This window comes from Phocoena sinus, chromosome 7, assembly GCF_008692025.1.
Source record: "Phocoena sinus isolate mPhoSin1 chromosome 7, mPhoSin1.pri, whole genome shotgun sequence".
NCBI lineage: Eukaryota > Metazoa > Chordata > Mammalia > Artiodactyla > Phocoenidae > Phocoena > Phocoena sinus.
In genome coordinates, this window is record NC_045769.1 from 28,340,729 (window position 1) to 28,363,124 (window position 22,396).

General features: G+C 42.5%; 1 protein-coding gene across 1 annotated transcript; it reads left to right on the forward strand.

The window, feature by feature from the left end:
• Positions 1-8,955: 8,955 nt before the first annotated feature.
• C7H2orf80 (chromosome 7 C2orf80 homolog) lies at positions 8,956-21,356 on the forward strand. Its single transcript, XM_032636499.1, has 7 exons — positions 8,956-8,996; positions 10,981-11,062; positions 13,047-13,129; positions 14,476-14,563; positions 14,952-15,023; positions 20,893-20,988; positions 21,291-21,356. Exons 1-7 carry the CDS (start codon positions 8,956-8,958, stop codon positions 21,354-21,356), a joined length of 528 nt encoding a protein of 175 aa, XP_032492390.1.
• Positions 21,357-22,396: the final 1,040 nt, after the last annotated feature.

Sequence of the window (22,396 nt, forward strand, 5' to 3'; positions counted from 1 at the left end):
TTATGCTAAACAAAATTATTTACTCTAACTGAAATTCACATTTGACTGGAGCAAACTGTACTATGGTGAGAACAGCAAAGATTTTGAAACAAGGCGAACATAGATTTGAATCCTGCAAAATTGCTTATTATTCATGAGCCTCTGGCCATGTCATGTAGCTACTTTGAGGCTCAGTCTCCACATCTTCAGATGAAGAAATGACATTACTTCATAGAGTGGTCATGGGGATCAGAAATAAGCAAATGCTGCAGCTAGCGAGTGCTCAGCAAGATGTGTCCTCTGGTTACTCCTCTTAAATTGTTGTTATACTTTCTGCTTCATTCTTCTTTCTACTTCTGATCTAAAATACATCTAAAATCCAAATATTTTTACAGCCTTCTTCTCCCCCCACCCATTACCACTCCACTTCATGTAATATGGAGAACACATATTAATTTTCCACAGCTTTTTCCCCCGCTACAGATAATTTATTGTCATAGGAGCCATAAAGTGTCCTAAAACTATGGCATTTTCATTTGCAGCAACATGGATGGGCCCAGAGATGATCATACTAAGTGAAGTAAGTCAGACAGAGAAAGACAAATACCATATGATATCACTTACATGTGGAATCTAAAATATGACACAAATGAACTTATCTACGAAACAGACTCACAGACATAGAGAACGACTTGTGGTTGCCAAGGGGGAGGGAGGTGGGGGAGGGAAGGAGTGGGATTTCGGGGTTAGCAGATGCAAACTCTTATATACGGAATGGATAAGCAACAAGGTCCTATAGGGAACTATATTCAGTATCCTGGGATAAACCATAATGGAAAAGAATATGAAAAATAATGTATATTTATGTGTAACAGAATCTCTTTGCTGTACAGCAGAAATGAACACAACATTGTAAATCGACTGTACATCAATAAAATAAACTAAAAAAAAAAGATAACTATGGCATTTTAATTCCCCGGCTCAAGATAGGCCTGGAGGGTCCTGCAAAGTTGAGAGCTGGGACTATTGCAGGGACAAGAGAGCACAGTGTGATTAGAGGGGGTTATAGCACAGAATACCAGCTATCAGTGTTATTCCTTAACCACTGAACAATAAACGAAGCTATTCACTGGAGAGAAGCTAAGAGTTTAGTAGGTCTCTCTTCCTACGTAAGCTCTGGAAAAGCCAAAGGGAATGATTTTTAGGGTTAAAAAATGGTTTTGGCTTCTCCCCCCTGAGTCGTTTAGGAGGAGAGACAGGGTTGCAATCCAGATCAGATAATTACAACTGACCTACTGACAGCTGTAACCACACTTAGAACACAAACTGCTGCTGAGGGGAGGAAATGTGCTTGGAAAGTTTTATTAATAAAGCATAGCATTATGAAAGAAACCTCACAGACATGAAAAGAAATGCTTACTTCAGAAACCACAAGCGTACAAATCCTGTCCTCCATCACCTACTGGAGCAGACTCTACAACCCAGGAATTGAAGGACTGCTTTCAATAGCTGAGGGGTCCAACGTACTCTGGAAAATTTGCCAAAATCTCTCTTTGTCTGCTCACACAAAATCCTGGTGATGCCCCATCATACAGGGAGACTCAGCTGACAGCGAGACTGATGACTCCACACAATGTTAGGGGGAAAGTAAATGGACACAGCCATTCTATCAGCTTCTGTCAATATTTAAATGCACCCGTCCCTTAATTCAACAATTCCACTCTGAAAGATCTCTCTTAAGGACATGCTTATTCACAAAGTTAAATATGTATTTTTAGAAAACTGTCTCTGCGAAATTGCTTATTGTAGCAAACAATTAGAAATATCCCAAATGTCTCTCAATAGAGGAACAATTGAATGTACGACAGTGTAGTTTTACTGTGAAATATACACCGCAGTTAAAAAGAATGAGATATGTTTATATATCCTAATAAAGAGAGCTTTCTAAGACATATTTTAAGAAGGTGGGAGAACTGCAAAAAATATCAGTATAATCCAATGATATTAAAATAAACAAGTGTTTCTGTATTTACCTGCGTATGTAAATGCTTAGTGTAGTGTCTTGAGTGATGTGATAGCACTGACACTAGAGAAAAAAGATTACTGGGGCAAATGGAGGGACGTCCCCACACATTGATTCAGTATACCTCTGTACCATTTGAGTTTTTAACAAGGTGTATTTGAGAATTAGTTGTATCATTTTAACTACTCACTCTTAAAAAGAAACGTAAAAAAATTAAATTCACTACTTTGAATATTCTCCCCAAATCTTATTTACTTACCTAAAAGCTCTACTTTTTGAAACGAATCACAGAGAAAATCTAAATTGTGTACCTGCGGCAAACGCACATGTATCTAGGATTTCCTGAGCATATTCGCCCAGGATTCTGACATTTAATTGCTCCAGAGGTGGAGGAGACTCAGAGAAAGAATTCACACCCTGGATCAAGTAAAAAATATTCAGGCTTTGCTCAAGGATTCTTCAGAACCATCCAAAAAGAGGAGAGGGGTCATTTGTGAGTACACATGGATAATCACGAGGGTCCTCAGATTGCCCTCAAACACAGGGAATTATAACAAAGTCGTAGAGGAAGAAGGCTATTTAAAACACTAACCAGGGCTTCCCTGGTGGTGCAGTGGTTGAGAGTCCGCCTGCCGATGCAGGGGACACGGGTTCATGCCCCGGTCCGGGAAGATCCCACAGGCCGTGGAGTGGCTAGGCCCGTGAGCCATGGCCGCTTGGACCTGCCCGTCTGTTGCTCCACAACGGGAGAGGCCACAACAGTGAGAGGCCCGCATACCGTGAAAAAAAAAAAAAAAAAAAAAAGTCTCCCTCGGATTAAAGGTTAGTGTAACTGCAATAATGGAGCATTACCTAGGATGTTCCTAGGTCTTTCACATGTCAGTGTTTCCCAACCTCATCTGCATATTGGAACCCCTGGAGAAACGTAAAGAATATGGATGGCTGAATTCTACTCTCAAAGATTCTGAGTTAATTGTTCTGGGGAGTTTTAGAGGCGCCTCAGGTGATTCTAAAGTACAGCCAATGTTGAGAACCACTGATGCAAATAGAATCTTGGTCTAATTCTGCAATCCCTGGTCCTCCAGACTTGCCCAGATATGCTCAGACGTGTCAAAATCCTAGGGTGAGCATAGTCATAGCTTTGTTACCCTTCAATGTCTGGTCTCTTGTGTTCACAGAGAGGATTACTAAAACTCATCTTATTTATTTATTTATTTATTTATTTGGCTGCACTGGGTCTTAGTTGCGGCACGTTGGAGCTTCGTTGCGGCATGTGGGATCTGTAGTTGTGGCATGCGAACACTTCTTAGTGGAGGCATGCGGACTCTTAGTTGCAGCGTGTAGGATCTTGTTCCCTAACCCAGGCCCCCTGCTTTGGGAGCGCGGTGCCTTAGCCACTGGACCACCAGGGAAGTCCTTTTTCTTTTTTTTTTCATGTAAAACCTGTGAGCTATGCTCACATATGCTGGCTTACCATACACTATCTATATGTGCACGCAGGGGTTTTTTCCCCTACCAAATGCAAATGCTAAAAACACTACCATCTGGTCAACCCCTGCTGACCCCTAATTGTTCAACCAATAAGGGCAAGAACACTCTTAAAAATGAGAGCAGAGATTTTATCTGTTAAATGTGTTCGGAGTTCTCATTACCTTCAGAACATAAAACAATTTCCCATTCCAGATAATGTTTAGTGAATGCATGATAAGCACAAAGAGTTATTATGCATCTTATTTGAGAAGCACAAAGATATTGATAGAAAACATGATGTTTACACTGTAGGAGCTTACCACTGAAATAAGGAGATTCAACATAAACCACTAAGAGATTACTTTTAAAGAGCAAAGGATGAATAAATACAATTAAGATGCAAACACTACGATATTAATGACTACCATCTGTGAAAGACCTGTAAGTGTCTCAGGTCAAAATATTTTTTATATATAGAAAGATTTTCTAATGTTTGGAACAACCTGTGAGGTAGATTCTCCCTGTGCTTTAAAGAACAGAGAAATAAAGTGCAGAAGTTAAGTAACTTACCCCAAATCAGAGTTACTATTCCATTATCATACTATGTAGTAGTATTATTCTTCAGTAATTTAAATATACATTTTGATGAAGACAAAAACTTCATACCAACATTCTGTGAAAATGTAATTCCATTTCCACGGTATCAAGTCAATATATTACATGCAGCTATCATGACTATTTTAGGAATTTTAGAAAGTTTAAAAGAAGACATTAAAATGTCTAGTGAAGATGCAGTGCTTGGGAAGTCAGAGCTGATAAAATGACTTCCCACAGCAAACCATCCCCCTTTCCATCCGTGGTTTCCTTATGTATAAAACATGGATACTATTTTTACACCTGCCTCAAGGACATGCCATGAGAACAGAGAATTTCCTCACTGAGGTGTAAGAGTGGTTTTGTTTTGATTTTAATGTCCTGAGATGAAGAAGTTTGAGAGGTGGGTTTTCTCCCAAAGCTAAAGCAGCCAACGTGGAGGGTCTCACATTTTCCTGGGTTCTTCCAAGGCTGAATGTGTCCTCCATGGGGGTTGCGAGGAGGGGGCAGCAGCCTGGCCCCAGCCAGAGGCCACCCTCCGTGCCCGGCAGGTGGTCCTGGCATTGTGGCAGGACAGGCACACTGCTAGCATTGCCTTCACCAATGAGTCTTTTTTTTTTTTAGAAGTAAAGAATATCTGGGCTTTTAAAAATTATTATTTATTTTATCTATTTATTTTTGGCTGTGTTGGGTCTTTGTTGCTGTGCACGGGCTTTCTCTAGTTGCAGCGAGCAGGGTCTACTCTTCACTGCAGTGCCTGGGCTTCTCATTGTGGTGGCTTCTCTTGTTGCAGAGCACGGGCTCTAGGCACGTGAGCTTCAGTAGTTGTGGCACGAGGGCTCAGTAGTTGTGGCTCACAGGCTTAGTTGCTTCGCGGCATGTGTAATCATCCTGGGCCAGAGATCGAACGTGTGTCCCGTGCATTGGCAGGCAGATTCTTAACCACTGCGCCACCAGGGAAGTCCCACCAATGAGTCTTGGCAACAAGCAGCCCCTGACGGACCGCTGAGCACCCGAACCTTCTCTCGTCTCCAAGGACCAGAGCCGGGGAGGGAAACACTGAAGTTGACAAGTACTTGGCTGAGTTGGACAAGCTTCAGCAACTTCAGCTGGGGGGGCGGGGAATGGAGGTGGGTGTGGGTGTAGGGTTGACAGGAGGGGGAGGGCAGGGGTGAAGAAGCCTAGCAAGGTCAAGGCTAAAGTCTCCAGGAGTTGCCCTGAGGAAGGAGCATCTCCTGAGAAGGAAATTGTGGAAAACGTAACGAAGGAGACATTACCAACATGGAATCAATAAGCTGAAAAATAACTTTTAGTTTATTCTAATACTTTATTTATAATTTCAAATAAATTGTAAACAACTACACTAGAGGAAAGACAATTTTCTTTCCAATCTCTCTATAGAAAATAATTATTACAAAATCTTTGTCACATCAAGAGGTAATCAAAGAATATGCAAGAAAAAAATATTTTAGGGTATGTTGGTGAGCTAATAAAGATAATACTGAGTTTTTTTCTTTATTTTTAATGTTTGTGGTATTTGTTAGCTCTTTCAAATGTGTAACTTGTGGTGATTAATAGTTCTAAATAAACATTCAATCTTGTATTCACATTTTTGCATTCCTTGTCTTAAAGAGCGTCCCCAAGTTGTATAAACTTCAGGCTCACAAAACCTGGAACGTCTGAGTACAATATAAATTCAATGTGGAGTGAACAACTAGTCTATAAAAATCCAAATCTAGAGTGTTACTGTCACTGATAGAACACCTGAGATATCAGGTAGATGAGAGACTTGGACGGTGGAGAGGGGTGGAAAAGAGAGTTAAGTGGTAACGATAACAGACACCCAGGACTAGATGGGGCAGAGTGACAGTCTGCCCCTGTCCAAGGGCATAGAGGACACTCACTCACAGGCCATGGTTAGGAGTTTAGATCTTACTCTAAGAGCAATGGGAAATCATCAGCAAGCTTTAAGCAAGGGAGGAAGCAAGTGTGTGTGCAGGGAGACCACTTAGCAGGAGAGAAATGGTGACAGTTGTTCAGGATTTCCCCTGCCCCATGTCTATGGTCACCAAGTAGAATCAGCCTACCTGTGAGGAGCCCGAGGTTCACTGGCTCCCCCAGAAATCCTCGCTTGGTCAGTTGACTCCTGAGTCTGCAGCCGAGCACTACAAAAACCCCTGGGGGAGGTGGACGGCTCGCATGCTCTCAGCTTTCCATGAATCATTTAGATGGGAAATTGAAGCCTGCTCAGATAAAAAAGATCTGTGAACTTCAGGTCGGGATCATACTCCTGTCCCAAATGTATGACATTTTCTCCCCCTTCAGGGAGTGTGGGTGTATTTAAAAAACAAACTATTTTCATTCAGTCACCGTTTCCTAGCAACCAAAAAAAAAGCATCTATTTTCCGGATGCCTGTGAGCCCCAGCCCAGCGGATGCTCAAGCACGCCTCCAGAAGCACGGAGAGAACAGAAGCATTGGGATCACTCGGTTGGTGAGAGATTCTGAAAGGGGAATCTGTTAATAGAACACGGTCTGAAGGACCTGTACCATAGATGCCGGGGTGCAGAGCGGGGACCTGCAGGGAGTGTACAGATTTTCTTCAGGCCATGATATTCCTATAGAAAATGGGGGCTGTGACTTCTGGGGGGGGTTGGTTTCTATGAAACAGCTAATGCATGAGGCAGCTGACATCTTTCCAGCAGCTCTTTTATGTGTATTTCCAGCCAGAGTCTTGTTTTCATTAAAATTCTATAGACAGAAAAGAGGGACAACTGGCTGAATTCAAATCTAAGCTGAACAGAGTCTGTGCAAATGGTCCTCTTTCAACCAGGCACAGAGACTCAATGCATGGAAATCACTGAACTGGACAGCTGGCAGAAACCTCTTCAATCATTCAGTGCTTTTTTTTACGGAGGAGGAAACACGAAAACACAAAGAGGAAAATGAACTTGTCCAAGGTAGCCTCAACAGGGTCTCCTAACCTCCAGCCTAGTGGGAATGGAAGATGCTCATATTTTAAAAATCTTTATGAGAATTCCCTGGCAGTCCCGTGGTTAGGACTCTGTGCTTTCACTGCTGAGGGTGCGGGTTCATTTGCTGGTCAGGGAACTAAGATCCCGCAAGCCGTGTGGTATGGCCGGAAAAAAAAAAAAAAATCTTTGCATATTATGCCACACTGAGTGGTAAGGGGGAGGAAGAATGGGTCTAAGAGGAAGCTGTCCCAACAACCAAGAGACTCACATTTTATAATTGGTGTTTCTGATATTCAAAGGACTGGCTCAGAATTACAAAACAAGAATAGGTTAGAGCAAACGCTAAATCTTTTGCTTTTTAAAAAGGAATCTTGGGCTTTCCTGGTGGCGCAGTGGTTGAGAGTCCGCCTGCCGATGCAGGGGACACGGGTTCGTGCCCTGGTCCGGGAAGATCCCACATGCCGCAGAGCAGCTGGGCCCGTGAGCCATGGCCACTGAGCCTGCGCATCCGGAGCCTGTGCTCCGCCGCAACGGGAGAGGCCACAACAGTGAGAGGCCCACGTACCGCAAAAAAAAAAAAAAAAAAAAAAAAAAGTTTCTAAAGTTTTTTTTTCCAACCATTTCAGAGTAGTGATTTAAAAACATGTGCATAATTTCAAAAGTATAGAAGGTAATATAATGAACATCTATGGACTTATCATCCCAGAGACAACAAATGTTAATAATTTTCTTATATGTGTATTAGGGTTCTCCAGAGAAACAGAAACAACAGGACGTGTATATATACATAAAGAGAAAATTAATTTACTGAATAGGCTCATGTGATTGTGGTGGCTTGACCAGTCCAAAATCTGATGGGGTAGGCTGGCAGGACTGAGACTCAAGGAAGAGTTGCAATTCAAGTCTGAAGGCGGTCTGCTGGCAGAATTCCTTCCTGCTCAGGAAAGGTCAGCCTTTGTTCTTTTAAGGCCTTCAGCTAATTGGATGAGGTCCACCCACATAATGGAGAGTAATCTGCTTTACTCAACGTCTACTCATTTAAATGCTGATCTCATCCAGAAAATACCTTCCCAAAAAGAATCAGAATAATGTTGGACCAAATATCTGGGCACAGTGGCCCAGCCAAGTTGACACATAAAATTAAGTAACAATTACAACTTGCTTTAAATCTTTTTTAAGAAACAAAACATTGCAGGTAAAGTTGATATCCCGTTTATACCTCTCCCTGGGCACTCCATTCAATAGTGATGCTTTCTAAAATTAAGTCCTTTTTGTGACTCCAGGCCCCCTTTGACCCCATCACCTGAACTTCAATTTCTGGTTCAATGTGGGGTTGAGAATTGAAGGTATGGCCTCACCTTTGCCATCACCACACATTCTTACCAGGACCTGCTGGCCATAGGAAGTTGTACCTGGGTTCTATAGAAACCTCCATCGTGAGCCAGGAACCAGGTAGGTTCACGGAGAGTCACTATGTTGAATGCACACAGAACTCAAACATAATCAGATCACAAGCCATCTTTGCTTGGATTTTTCTATCTAGCTAGTCTCATCCATGATGACATGAGCTGTGTCTGTTTTACTGACACTTGCAAGGTTATGGCAAGAATAAGCAAATGATGAATATTGGAAAAGTGTGGAAGGAATAAGAGGTGTCAGATCAACTCAAGGTACAGTGTGCTGGCCTCCAGACAGCTTTCTGACCTGGAACCTGCTGGATAAGAGGCCTGCACACTCTCGGATCCCTTCCAGAGCCTAGGACTCCATGACTGGTATTAGGAGTGATAGCATCCCTAACTCAAATTCTCTCTGATTTGCTGCTGTAGCTTCTAGGTTCAGAGAGGCTGGGTCTTTCCAAAGGAAAACAGGTGCAGTGTAGCTGCAGATACCTGCTCAGCTGGATAAGCCTTTAATCATGGAAAGAAGGCTACTAAAGAAGGAAATGAGAAAACTCCTGTAAGTCTCATTGAGAATAACTTACATTTACTGCACTGAGCATTTGGTGGGGTTTATGTCATAGATGGTCTGGATATTGGCAGTGGGGTAAAAACCTAAGGAAGAATCTGCTCCTGGGCTATAGGAGAAAGCCGGATGATCTGGCCTCTGTCTCCTGCCCAAGAGGCCTCACATGTGGTGCAAAGCAGGATGCTGAACCTCTCGGGAGGATGTGTCTGCCAGCAGCGTGCACATCCGAGGCATCCCCATTCTAGAGTCTAAGATCTGAGCACACAGTCCCTGCCTATGCTGGGCAGGGTATGCCTTTGAAAGGGCCTGACTGGTAAAAGATAGGAGACATTTCTGGAAAAATGTACCCAAGGGCCCCGCATTTCAATTGCAGACTCTGCTTCTTCTGTTGTCAGGCTTATTGATTAAATAATTTATCTCCATTTTCTGCCCTCCGGACTTTGTTTTAAACACATAAAGAAAACATTAAGTTTTCCCATGGAAATTTTTTTCCTCCTGTGGTAGCTTTTCTTTGACTTGGTACTTTGTTAAGAGGTTGGTGAAAATCACAGACCATATAAAAAGAGGAGAAAAAGGTTATTATGTTCTATTTCATGATTATAGGCACAACAATAATACCCTTTTATTAGAGATCTTATCATAGTCTCCATTAAATGTCCTTTCTCTGCCTACTAAGGTAATTATCTTTTAACAAGTTCTTTAAGAAATGCTGCAATAGGGGCTTCCCTGGTGGCACAGTGGTTGAGAGTCCGCCTGCCGATGCAGGGGACACGGGTTCGTGCCCTGGTCCAGGAGGATCCCACATGCCGCGGAGCGGCTGGGCCCGTGAGCCATGGCCGCTGAGCCTGCGCATCCGGAGCCTGTGCTCCACAACGGGAGAGGCCACAACAGTGAGAGGCCCACGAACCGCAAAAAAAAAAAAAAAAAAAAAGAAATGCTGCAATAAACTATGAATTCACACATGTTTACATGTATGTGTTTGGAGGTCAACATAATAAAGAACAAGCCATGATTAGGAATGCCAGTTCCTCTACATATCTCATCCAAAGAACTGGAATTTCAAAACTGATATAAATATAATTTTTTATGTATATATAGTTTAATTTTACCCAAAGAATCTATTTAGGCTACTTTAAATAAAGTGTCTTGGAATTACAAAGCAAAATTTCAAGAATTTTTATCAATCTAGAATAGCTTAATGACTCAGAAGAAGGGCTCTTAGAACCCCAAAGCAAATTTATCCCCAGCATAGGAACTTGCCCAAAGTGTTTGGTAAAGACCTTGACAAACAGAACTGTCCTTATGTAACATTGTGAGATCGACATTGGAGACCCCAGAGTCCTTTTTCCTATATCCATTCCCTCTTCTTGACTTTCCCAGAGTAGTACTCCTTTCTATTCACCTCCCAGGGCCCTTATTCTACCTTCCCCTTATTAAAAGTCTGTTAGGAAAGGATCCGATAAGGATACACTAAAGTGGAATCACTAATATGTTTTTACACATAACTCCTCCTAACGGTATTTGCATTCTAATGGGCAAAAAGCCTTCAGGCAAAAGAACACATCTGTATGGAATATCATATACCTGGAAGTTATCGACTTTGGACATCCTGCCTGAATCTAGCAAGGGCAGCAAGGGAATCTTTATTTTAAACAGTGGGTCTCAATCCTTTCGGTTTTGTAATATCTGTTCTGCCTTTGGGGATTTATCATACTCCCTGCTTTCTTAGAAATTCGGTTCTCTGTGAGTTTAATTTTACAATAAATGTGATTTGTTCATGATGGTTTGACACTTTAAACTTGCAAGGTAGCAGAATGGCTGTTTAAATCAAAATGAATATTAACTCAGCTACCAGAGCCATCGGTGACTTCGCTTGTATTTGGTGGAGGAGGGAGGGATGGGGAAGGAATGTTCTTCTGCAGACCATGCTCCCATGTCTTTCCCTCTGGTTCAATCCTGCTCTCTTGCTTTTAAGGGGAGATTATATTGGCATCAGACTTCGGGAAAATGAATTTGACCCAAAAGGAAGAAGGCAACTCACCTTTCTAGATGATATGGTAAAGAAAGGCATGCTGCCACGAGTCACATCTGTGTCATACGTGTATTATGGGGACAGAACGGGGATCTAATATCTATCACAAGCAAGGCTAATCTTGATCCCCCCCAGAATGTCCTCTTCCTCATCTTCTCAACCTAGGATTCTCCATGTGGTCTCTTCAACTCATTAAACTGAAAGCAAGAAGAACGAGAAAATTAAAGTCATGAGACTTTGGCTCTTTATTTACTATTAGGAGAGAAAAGATTTAAAAGCAAAACGAGTACAAGATTAAATGGGACAGACATGAGGTTAAAAGCTTGTTGACGAGATTAACTGTCATGTAGTTCTCAAATATAATTTTTTACCATTTATGGAGAAAACCAAATAATTGAATAATCCTAAAATCCTTTTTTATTATATTATACATGTTGAAACTCAGATTCATACTATGTAATCAAAGTTCACGTCACATAAATTAAGGAAGCTATGTAAAGATCTAATCCAAAAGAGATTAGTAAACCCTCAGCTTTTTTATGCTACCCATTTACTATTCTCGCACTAATGAGGAAGAAGAAATCACCTGTCTCTCCCTGCCCCCTCCCCTTCCCTGTCTGATTTCTCTGGAGCTGAGTGAGCAGTTAAGGCTTGGTGTTCTAAACTACTTCTCTGTGCACGTATTAAGTGGAGAAATTAAATTAATTAGATAAGTGCTTCTCAAACTTTAATGAGGTCTTATTACAAGACGGTTTTGATTAAGGGGTTCAGGGGTGGGGCTGGAAATTTGCATTTCTAATGAACAAACAGGTGATGTCAGTGCTGCTGGTCCAGGCATCAATCTTTGTATTAGGCTTCAACAAGTGAGCACGGTCCTTCCTTCCTACCTTCCTTCTTCCTTTCCTCCTTTCTTTCCTTCCTTCCTTCTTTCCTCCCTTCCTTCCTTCCTTCGTTCATTCCTTCCTTCTTTTTTTTTTTTCTTTCTTTCTTTCTTTCTTGCTTTCTTGCTTTCTCTCCTTCCTTCCTCCCTCCCTCCCTCCCTCCCTTCCTCCCTCGCTCCCTTCCTTCCTTCCTTTTCACTTTGGTTCAGCCCCTGAAAGAAATAATTACATTGTTTACACAATGTTAGAGTTACATAGAACCTTAGAACCCATCTACAAACACAGAAATAAAACTGACCTTCCTTTTACTGGGGCTGGGGGTGGGGAGGAGAAAAGGAATGTTTTGATAGACAAATGGCAAAGACGCTTAGAAATTATCAGGAAAGGTAGTGGGGAGGATAGGAATGAACATGGAATTGGTCCTCAGCTTTTTACCGCATATAAGACTCTTAGAAAGTCACTTGGTCTACCTCCAGTTCTCTGCTTCCGCTGAACCCTCCTCCTGGGAGGTCCTTCTCCACCTGTAGACATTCTCCTCATGCCCCAAGCCCCAGCTCCACTGACACCTTCCTCTCTGAAGCCTCCCGGGATTCCCCCAACTCCTCAGATGGACACACCACCTCCCCTGCGACCCTGGGCACTCAGTTCTGATGTTCCACAGAATTAGAAATTGTTCTCTGTGTCCCTCTTCCTCTATCTTCCCCTTTTCCTATTTTAAAATTCAAGGAAACTGTGGCCCAGAGAACAGCAATTGCTCACCCAAGGATATGGTACCATGAGTTGTTGGCAATACCTAGATTTGAACCCAGATTCCCTGATTCCTAGTTTAGTATTCCATGAATCTATCTTTTCATTTCTGGCTCATGCACGCGTGCACATACACACACACACACACACACACACACACACACACACACACTGCTCTACTGTGAGGTGAATGTAATGCCTGAAGAACACTAGTTATTTCTGCCTGAGCATCAGGTTACTGGACACAGCTGGTGATCCTCACCTTTGTGGACATGACAAACGAGTAGAATAGGCTTAGCAATGCCATTGTCATTGTGCCTAGCACGTGCTTCGGCCAATGTCTCAGCCCATTCCTTTGCTGTCTGTGCTTCCTGCTTCCAGGCACACTATGACTTGGCCATCAATGTTGCTCTGCAGTGGCTGGATCACTCAGAAGACTTCACTTGGCTGGAGTGGGAGAAAGTGTAAGTTGAATAGTTTTTTTTCTTTTTCTTTTTTTTTTTAACTGTGAGTAATGACAGAGGAAGTTCACCACAAGGCACTCAGATTTGAAAATACTATGGGGTACGTATCCCCCTCCAACTAGAGACCTGAAGAAACCCTCACAGTTGTCGATTCGAGGAAGTCATATACATGCTTACATATTTTGCATCTCTGTGAGCTGGTTTCTGTCAGATGCACATCTTTCTTGCATAGAATGTTCTGCCTTAGAAATAAAACTGTGCTTTATTGTGTACGTGCCTTGACTTTTTTTTTTAAAAAAAGATCAGTTCTGTGGGTAAGGCTGCAATAGTTTCCTATTGTTTCCTAATAGTTTCCTAAGAACTATTAAACACAACTTCTTAAGCATTTCACCAGATGTGCACCTGAGCTGAGTGGCTTGAATCACCACAGTTTGTATCCTTGCCGGGATTATTGGCATCTCCTCCCATGTGTGCCGAGCAGACCCACTCAGTTAGGAAGAACATGAAACTAATGAGGCCAGGATTGAATCGCTTGTTCTGGAGGCCAGCTGTTTTTTCTGCTCTGTGACTTTAGAACACACACCTGGTGCTGAATGGTTGTATCAGTATTTAGTTGTAATAAGCAGAAAATCCGGTTTAAACGGACTTAAGCAAAAAAATAAATAAATTTTAAAAAGGAGAGAGGGAGGAGAGATTTATTGCCTCTGTATCTGGAAAGTCCACGGCTAGGTCCTCATTAGGCATGGCTTAATTCAAAACTCAAACCAGGTCATCAGGCTCTACCTCTTGGCTACTTCCTCTGGATGGACGCTATTCCTAGTTTCAGCGCACTTTATCACGACATTCAGGCCAGGGGAGAATGGACTTTTTAAAAATCACAGAATTGTGTCTCAATGGCTCTGTTTGCTCTGACTTATCTGGGGGTGCTAGCTAATTTAGGCCACAGTGTGTTTTCCATCCTTGGAATCTAGGGGTGTCATCAGCTTCCCTGGAAGCTTACAGACTTACAGGAGGTTAAGGCAGTTACCCCCAAGCAAACTGCCACAAGAAGGGGAAAGGATATAGGCTGGTGAAACCACAATTTTCCACCATAGTGGCCAGTCCGCCAGGATTTGATAGCTGCAGAAATGTGGATAGATGAGGGCAAATTCGTCACACTGTTGGAAGATTCAAAATTCAAAGTGTACACTTTACTGATGTTGGATTAATCATATCAATTTTGTGAATAGCATAGCACACAGCTATTGGTAATTACTTATTACTTATGATTATTGTCACAACCTTAGCAGGTGTCAAACAAAACAAGAATAAACCCTCCATTCTTATTTATTCATATTCCCCCTTAGGAAAATGCCATTTCGGGGTAGACCCATATATCCAAACCATAGAGAACGAGAAGCAATGATTTTATCGTCTTATGCTGGAATCTTAATGGTAAGGAAAAGAACATTATTTGCATACATGGAGATTTTGTATCTACAATGTGCATTTTCATATTAATGAATATTTATTTTACTTTTTCAACCAATGTTTCTAAATATGCAGAATTTACTAATATTAAATTTTTATTTTTAAAGATTAATAAAAAGACTGACTTCTATATTGTACTGTGAAAACATTTATTTAAGGGGAAAAAATAACACATGGATAATTGGTATTAGGATACTCTGATTTATCCATTTGTTTAGAAGACATTTATTTGGTGCCCACGGTCTCCAGGCATGGTACTGGATATATGGGAGCTATAATAGCTTTGTTTTATAATAAAAGAAAAGCCATGGTATGATAATACATTTTTGTTATTGTTGTTGTTGTTTAACAGAACAGCATCCCAATTGAGGAAGTCTTTAAAATTTATGGGGCTGATTCTTCTACCAATTCTGGTGCTACCAAGGTAGGCACGACCTGAGACTATCAATATAAGGGATTTTTAGAGAGAATTTCTTTATTTTATGAATTCATAATGTTGCATTTCCAGGCATGAAGTAACAGTTTTATATCATGATGGATAAAACCAGATGTAGCCATATCTTACTTGGGTAATAAATGTAAGATGCTTTCCTTAGGTAGAGGACTATATTCATAATACCAAATGCATTTTATGGAAGGCCAAATAGAGGCAGCCAATAGATCACCAGGCTTAGAGTCTAGATTCTGCCTCTGTCTCTGATTAACAGAATTTCTCACTTACACCTTTCATAATGTGGATCTGGTAAGTCCAAGCGCTCCTCTTGTATGATGTACTATAACTTCTAGCACTAGGACAAGATCTACAACATTCATTCTCATGAGAAATTATCTAGTTTACTGCTGCCACATTTCTCCTGCCCACAAGACTACTTGGAAGTCAGTCTAATAGAAGCACTAACGATCTGGGAGTCCAGAGACCCAGGGTGAGTTCTGACTGGGTCCCTTTCCCTCTTTGGGCTTCCATATACTAATCTTAAAAAAACAAAAACAGAAACGGAGTATTCTGAATGATCTTTACAGTCAGTTCAGGTTTTGCTGTTTATGAATGTATGAACCTTTAGTAAACATTTAACATATGGGCTTCTATTTAGAGGTGAACTACCGATCCCTTTAGATACTTCTAGAAAAGTGAAGAAGAAAGGGCAGATGGGGTGGGGTTGGCAGGGATGTGTAGTGGGAGGGAGTCAGGGAGGGAAGCAGGGAGAACCCACACCCTCACATGAGGACTTCTACTCACACAGCTACTTTCAATGCCCCCCACCAGGATTTGGAAGGGAGGCGAGGTCAGGGGCAGGGCTACGGCCACAGGAATGCCTGCATCCTTTGTTCTCTTACCTGCAGACCATACTGCAGACAGTGGGATCCTATAAAGTATAAAGTCCACCAGGGCCAGCTTAGGAGTCGAGCATTTCCTCAGAAGTGTTGTAACTGAATCCAATGGCCCTCTCACCTTAATCCGTATGTAAGCTGGCCTGGTCCTGAGACTCAAGTTGCCTTGATTACAGAGGAAATCAGCACCTCCTCTCTGATCACTCTGGTTTCAACTCTATCCATTCATTCATTCATTCATTCATTCACTCACTCATTCATTCAATATAGTTGTAGGTGCAGGGATACAAGGGTGGGTGAGTCAGAAAAGATGACTTTCTCATGGATCTCATATCTCGGAGCTGACATTCTACCTTGGCTGAGGTATAAGCCACACCAGACTCAGTGCTCCTCAGAGACCCAAGCTGTTCTTGGCTTTTAAAGAAATCCCAGCTCTTCTGTGTTCTTACAGAGACAAGCAAACCATGCTGCTTCATTCCTGTTCATTTTTTCTGCAGCTTTCTCCCTTCCAGGCTGCCCTCTTCTCCCCTTTCCTCAAACCCTCCCCGCCAACACATACATATAAATATCTGAGCCCAAGCTCCTCTGCTTCAGACATTGTGTTTTCTCCCCCTTCATCTTCTGTGCCTGGAAGAGGTCTAGAGCAGGCCGTAGGCACCTCTGGTTGGTTGGTCTCAGCTCAAGTGGCCAGAGAGCAAATACAGAAAACCACATCCTGGAGGGAATGGCACTGTGAACCCCTCCAGTCTTAGCTGGGTTATCCATCAAGAAGGTTTGCAAACATGGGTGTCAGAGTAGCTCAGATGAGCCAGGTTCATTAAAGGGGCCAGAACAGGAAGCCACACTGTTTAGAGCGGGCTGGCCAGTCTCTATCCATCCATCCGGCCTTTCATTCATTCATTAAAGAGCCTTTATTCAGCACCTTCTCTGTTCTTCACAGTCTCTGTCTTCACAATCAGTTACCAATAACAAAAAGTCCAGATGTACAGGTAGACTACATAATGACCAGTTCTGCAGGGAAATAAATCGTACCCTCAGAGAGGGGGTGTTCTCGAACTGAAGTTCACATGCCTGATGCACAGTGAGACCAAATGACCGAAACATCTAAGTTTGGAGCAGAGCAAAGTTTATTGCAGGGCTGAGCAAAGAGAACGGGGCAGCTTAGGCTCAAAAGACCCGAACTCCCTGATGGGTTTCAGGGAAGACGTTTCTATAGGCAAAATTTGGGGGGAGGGCTGCAGAGTATGTAACCCTCCTCTGATTGGTTGGTGATGAGGTAACTGGGTGGTGTTCTGGGAATCTCAATCATCAGCCTTCTGGTTCCAACCAGTTTGGGGTCCGTGTGCTTGTGCTCAGCCTGAAGTGACCTCCTCCATCTGGGTGGGAGCCTTAGTTCCCATAGAAGAACTCAGAGATACGTTATCAGATTGCCATGCACGTCCCCTGAAGAGGAACCAGGACCAGCCCCCATCTCTGCACTACTGCTCTCTCTCTGCGTTCAGTCACTCCTCTAATTGGTAACTGTTTGAATCTGCCCTTTGGAACTCAGGGAATGTCTGATGCTTTTTTTCTACAAACAAAAAATGGGGGACATGGAAAGGCTTTGGTGTCCAGGAGGGCTCCACAGGTCCTGCTCGGTTTCAGTCCCCCCTTTTCTTTGATACTCCTCAGTCTTGAGGGGAAACAGGTGTTGGACAAGAAACGGAAGAATGTTTTGGATAGAGAGGTTAATCATAACTCAGCAGAGGATCTCGTTTTAGGGGGACTGGGTTTCAGGGGCTTTCCTTCAAAGACCTGAGTTTGTTATTGTTACAGAATATGAGTGTCCTGTACTTGAAAGGCCATTTGTGTAAGGGTTTAAGTATGAGAATCCTAGAGCCAGGTAGCCTGGGTTCGAACCCCAGCTCTACCAACTATCAGCAGATTAATCCTGGGCAAGTCTTCTAAGCTCTATCAGCCTTGATTTCATTTGTAAAAACAGGGACCAGAAGATGAGTTTCTGTGGGAAATGAGGTGAGTTGTATCAGTAAAGCCCTTAGTGGTTGGCACACAGTAACCTCAAAATAATAGCTATGGTTAAGATTCTGGTACCCAGGGGGAAGGGGGTGTATCTGATTTCCTCTACATTCCTCTAAATCAGGGATTCTCAACATTTTGGGTCAGATAATTCTTTGTTGTGTGTGTAGGGGGTGGAGTCGGGGCTGTCCAGTGCATTGTGGAATGTTTAGCAGCATCCCTGGCCTCTACCCATTAGATGCCAATAGCTTCGCACTCCTGCCCCGTGATGTGACAACTAAAAATGTCTTTCAACGTTGCCAAATGTCCACTAAGAGGCAAAATCACAGCTACTTAAGAACCACTTCTCTAAATATTCAAAAATTAAATAGCTCATCAAGCATCCATTGTATTATTAATACATTATAAACCTTGCCTATTTTAGATAACAAATTCTCACAAAGGGTATGAGATGATGTGAGATACAGACATAAGCATCTGAGGATCATCTACCCCTGTGGACCTCACAAACTCCTCACTGACTCAAGGATGCCAGCTCAGGCCTTTCTCTTGTGGCTACACGTCGGCTCTACTCAGGCACCCCCTCCACATCTTAAAGAATTAGCAGGACCTCTTAATGGAAATGGAGCATTTCAAAGATTAAATTGTAAGAGTTATTTTAAAACAGTCCTTTGGGATTTAACATAATTTCAAAAAAATGGTTTTAACTAGGAGGTGTGGTTGTTCAAAAACAAAAAAAGTTATCGACAAAGGTTCCTCTCTAACTGCTTCATGTATATGAATCACTTTTGATTCCTTCGGATAAAACGTCTCCTAAGCAACAGCTAAAATCCTTCCCACTCAAAAGCTTAAAGCGCTGTTGAATACTAATCAGATTATGTAGAATTTCTGGCCTCTGGAATTGGCCACTTTGGTACCACATGGGTACTGTGTGTGGGCTTGATGGCTTTCTTCAGGACTATTTGCTGCCACCTAGTGACAGAAAGGCCTCCTGGCCTCAGAATTGTTCAATTCTGTTAAGCTTCGCGTTCTACTCCCGATAAGGGAGCTGGTTTTGGCTGACAGGGAGCCATTTTTCTGCTGAAGAACATGGACCCATAGGGAAAAAAAAATTAACTAAGAACTTCACACAAGTGAGGGTAAAAGGAGCATAAGTGAAGTAAAAGGAGCATAAATCTTCCTTCAACAAATAAAGCAAACAATAAAAATATTCTTCAGCTCCCTTTGACACAGAAAGAGGGGAAAAGGAAAGGGGGGCAGAGAGAGTGAAAACTGGTGTAACAGAGAGAGGAAAAAGACCAAGGCAGGTAACTAGAGAACATCAGAATCTCTTCTTTCCACACCCTAGTGTCTGACCATCCATCATTTCACTCTATCCAGACTTACATCCAAAGCAAGCTCTTCAGAGGCCAACAGACTGGTGTCTAGTCCCAGCTCTGTCACTTGCTAGCTGTGTGGTACACTGAAGATCTCAGTAAGTAACTTTGAAGTAAAAAAAGAGCACATGATTAACTCCAGCTTTAGGATTTCAATGTCATCCTACTTGAAAAATAATTTTTCTTGTAAACCACGCAGGAAGCTATATTAATTGCTTGCATGAATCATCAGATTATCAGGAGTCATAGAATATGTGAGCTGGAAGTGACTTTAAAATCCTCGGGTTCTCTCTTCTCCAGTAGACAAGGAAAAGCCTGTCTTTTTTTTTTTTTTTCTGGCCATGCCATGCGGCTTGCGGGATCTTAGTTCCCTGGAACCCAGGCCACAGCAGTGAAAGTGCCAAGTCCTAACCACTGGACCACCAGGGAATTCCCTGCAAAAGCCTGTCTTGAGTCTTCTAAGGGTAGAAAATGCATCAGGGATGCCATACGAGCTGGTTCTCTTTCTTACACGTGGCACGTATCACGCTGCAGGGCTGTTATCATAGCCACCCTTGCTCCACACAGATACAAAGCCTCCTTGTAATTACTTTCTGTGTTTTAGGGTCATCTTTCTGAATAGATTACGTACTTCTTGAGGTCAGAAGCCATCATTCATGCTTATGTTTAATTCTTTACAATGCTGGATATGACACAAACTCTCAGTGAACATGTTTGCCATTTGAATAAAAGGCTGAGGTCAAATCTAGACGTACCCTGCTGAGGTGGCTATAAGCTGTCCTGTCTATAAAGACAGTACGACTTCATTTATTGTTTAATCCAAATTTTCTGTCCTTTCTGTGTGAGGTGGCGGTTGCCCAGTAACTTGCTAGCACGTTCTCTGGTTTAGTTGATTAAACTTATCACAGTGTGTGGGTACCCTGATTGCCTAATAGTTTATTGGTTTTTTTTTCTCCTCACTCAGCCCTGGAAAGGCAGGAACCTTGTCTGTCTTACCAACCACAGCTCCTAAAACAGGGCCTGACCCACAGTAGTGCTCACTGGAAACTGTTGAATGAATGAAAGGTTGAAGGGACATACAGTCCTAACCTTGAGGAAGTTTCCGGTGCAATGCAGCAGACAGCGGGTTATAACTATAGCACACTGGGGGTGTTCTATGTGACGGCGTGTTTTGAGTTCACAGAGGAGTGAGTCAATAATTTGGCCTTAGGATGGGATTGGGAGGTGGGGAGGACATCGGGGTCAGTTTCTCAGAAAAGGTGATGTCTGAGCCACGTCTTAAAGGAAAAGTAGGAGCCTCTAGGCAGAAGAGGAGGAAAAAGCTATTCCAGGTAAAGGAAACCATGTGAAGAGCATCATTGTGTGAAAGAACATTCTAGGCAAAGAACGGCAACAAAAGGCAGTGTGAGGAAAGTGCATGACCCATGAAACATGGTCCTCAACTGCTAGTAACGTCGTCAGGGACGGCGGGTTGGGGAAACAGGCCGAGCCCTGAAACAAGTGCTATAACCAGCAGCTGTGGACAGCACGAAGTGGGTGCAGCTTTTAAAGTAGAACTGTTTTATTTTTCAGGTTCCCAGAGCTCCACCCTTCCACCTCTCCTTGCACCCTTTTGCCATGTTAACAGCACCCAAAGCAGCAGAATATGCCCGCAAACAGAGTAAGCCTGTTTACTTCCATTGCTTAGAAAAATTTAAGTAAAACTAGGAGATGTACTTACAAAGTAAGGTCAAAGTTGTTATGGTAACATCTTTCTGTCTGGTGGAATTTAAAAGAATCAGGAGCATTTATGACTTGATTTTCCCTCCATCATTGAAATCAGGGAAGTCATTTCTCAGAAATTTTGGTATGATGGAAGCAAAGCACCCTAGAAGGGAAGGATGTAAAACTGAGGTGGACTCATTTTAAAAATGTTTTCATATAGACATGATGACTACGTGTGTCTCTAGGTGTCAAGTTAAGAAGGAGAGCAACGGAATCAAAATGCCACCAGCAGCTCTACAAAGGAAGCAAATGTCACAGAATGGAAACCATAAAATAATTTATCTTTGGACACACAGCCAAAGAACAAAGTAGGGTCTAAAATGCAAACTGAACGAAACTGACTACCAGGTGTTTGGGGAGTACTTTACTTATATTGTGGCTAAAAGTCTAGCCTTTGGAGTTAGACACTCTGGGTTTGAAACTAAAGCCCGCTGTATAAGATACCAGCTGTATGACTTTGGGCAAGTTGCTTTAACCTCTCCTCCTCTGCAAAATGGAAGAATAATGGTACTTATCTCTTAAGGTCGTTGAAATGATTAACTGATATTATGCATGTTTAAGAGATTAGAACAACAAAAAAAGAGGGCTTCCCTGGTGGCGCAAGTGGTTGAGAGTCTGCCTGCCGATGCAGGGGACACTGGGTTCGTGTCCCGCTCCGGGAAGATCCCACATGCCGCGGAGCGGCTGGGCCCGTGAGCCATGGCCGCAGAGCCTGTGCATCGGGAGCCTGTGCTCTGCAACGGGAGAGGCCACAACAGTGAGAGGCCCGCGTTACAGCAAAAAAAAAAAAAGAGAGATGAGAACAGAGTAAATTTCTAAATAAATATGACCATTATTATCATTATAGCATTTGAGAAATACTATCCACAGTTAATCAGCTATTATTCTGTTGATTCAAATAAGTGTGTTGAGGAGAGGATTTGTATAATATGTGTCAAATGTTCCTATTCTCCGTCCCTTTCTCACTAATGAAAATTTTATCTTTGGCTCTGCTTACATCTCTGCTGCTTCTGCCCTGCCCATCTAATCCTTTGACGTTTTATGCTTCAGAATTCAGAGAATGGTCAGAGATGGACAGGGCTGGAAAGTAAGGAGAAAGAAAGGAGGTTCTTTGCCGTTCCAGCTCTGCGTTCTCAATTGCAATGTGCAAAGTGAAAGGAAATTTTAAAAGTCAGAGAGGACCAAAGCTGAGCAGGGAAAGAATCAGAAAAGTGGTACAGACTGGTGGCGGGATGTTTAGGGTTTTGTGAATGAGAGACTCTGGGTCAGCTGAAGGGTGTAAGGTAGGAAGGGAAAGGGGAATTTATGAAAA

Coding starts and splice junctions, on each gene's coding strand:
- C7H2orf80 (XM_032636499.1), top strand. CDS start 8,956: ATGGAAAGAAGGCTACTAAAGAAGGAAATGAGAAAACTCCT. Junction 8,997..10,980: donor AAGGAAATGAGAAAACTCCT/GTAAGTCTCATT, acceptor CTTGCTTTTAAG/GGGAGATTATATTGGCATCA. Junction 13,130..14,475: donor TGGCTGGAGTGGGAGAAAGT/GTAAGTTGAATA, acceptor ATTCCCCCTTAG/GAAAATGCCATTTCGGGGTA.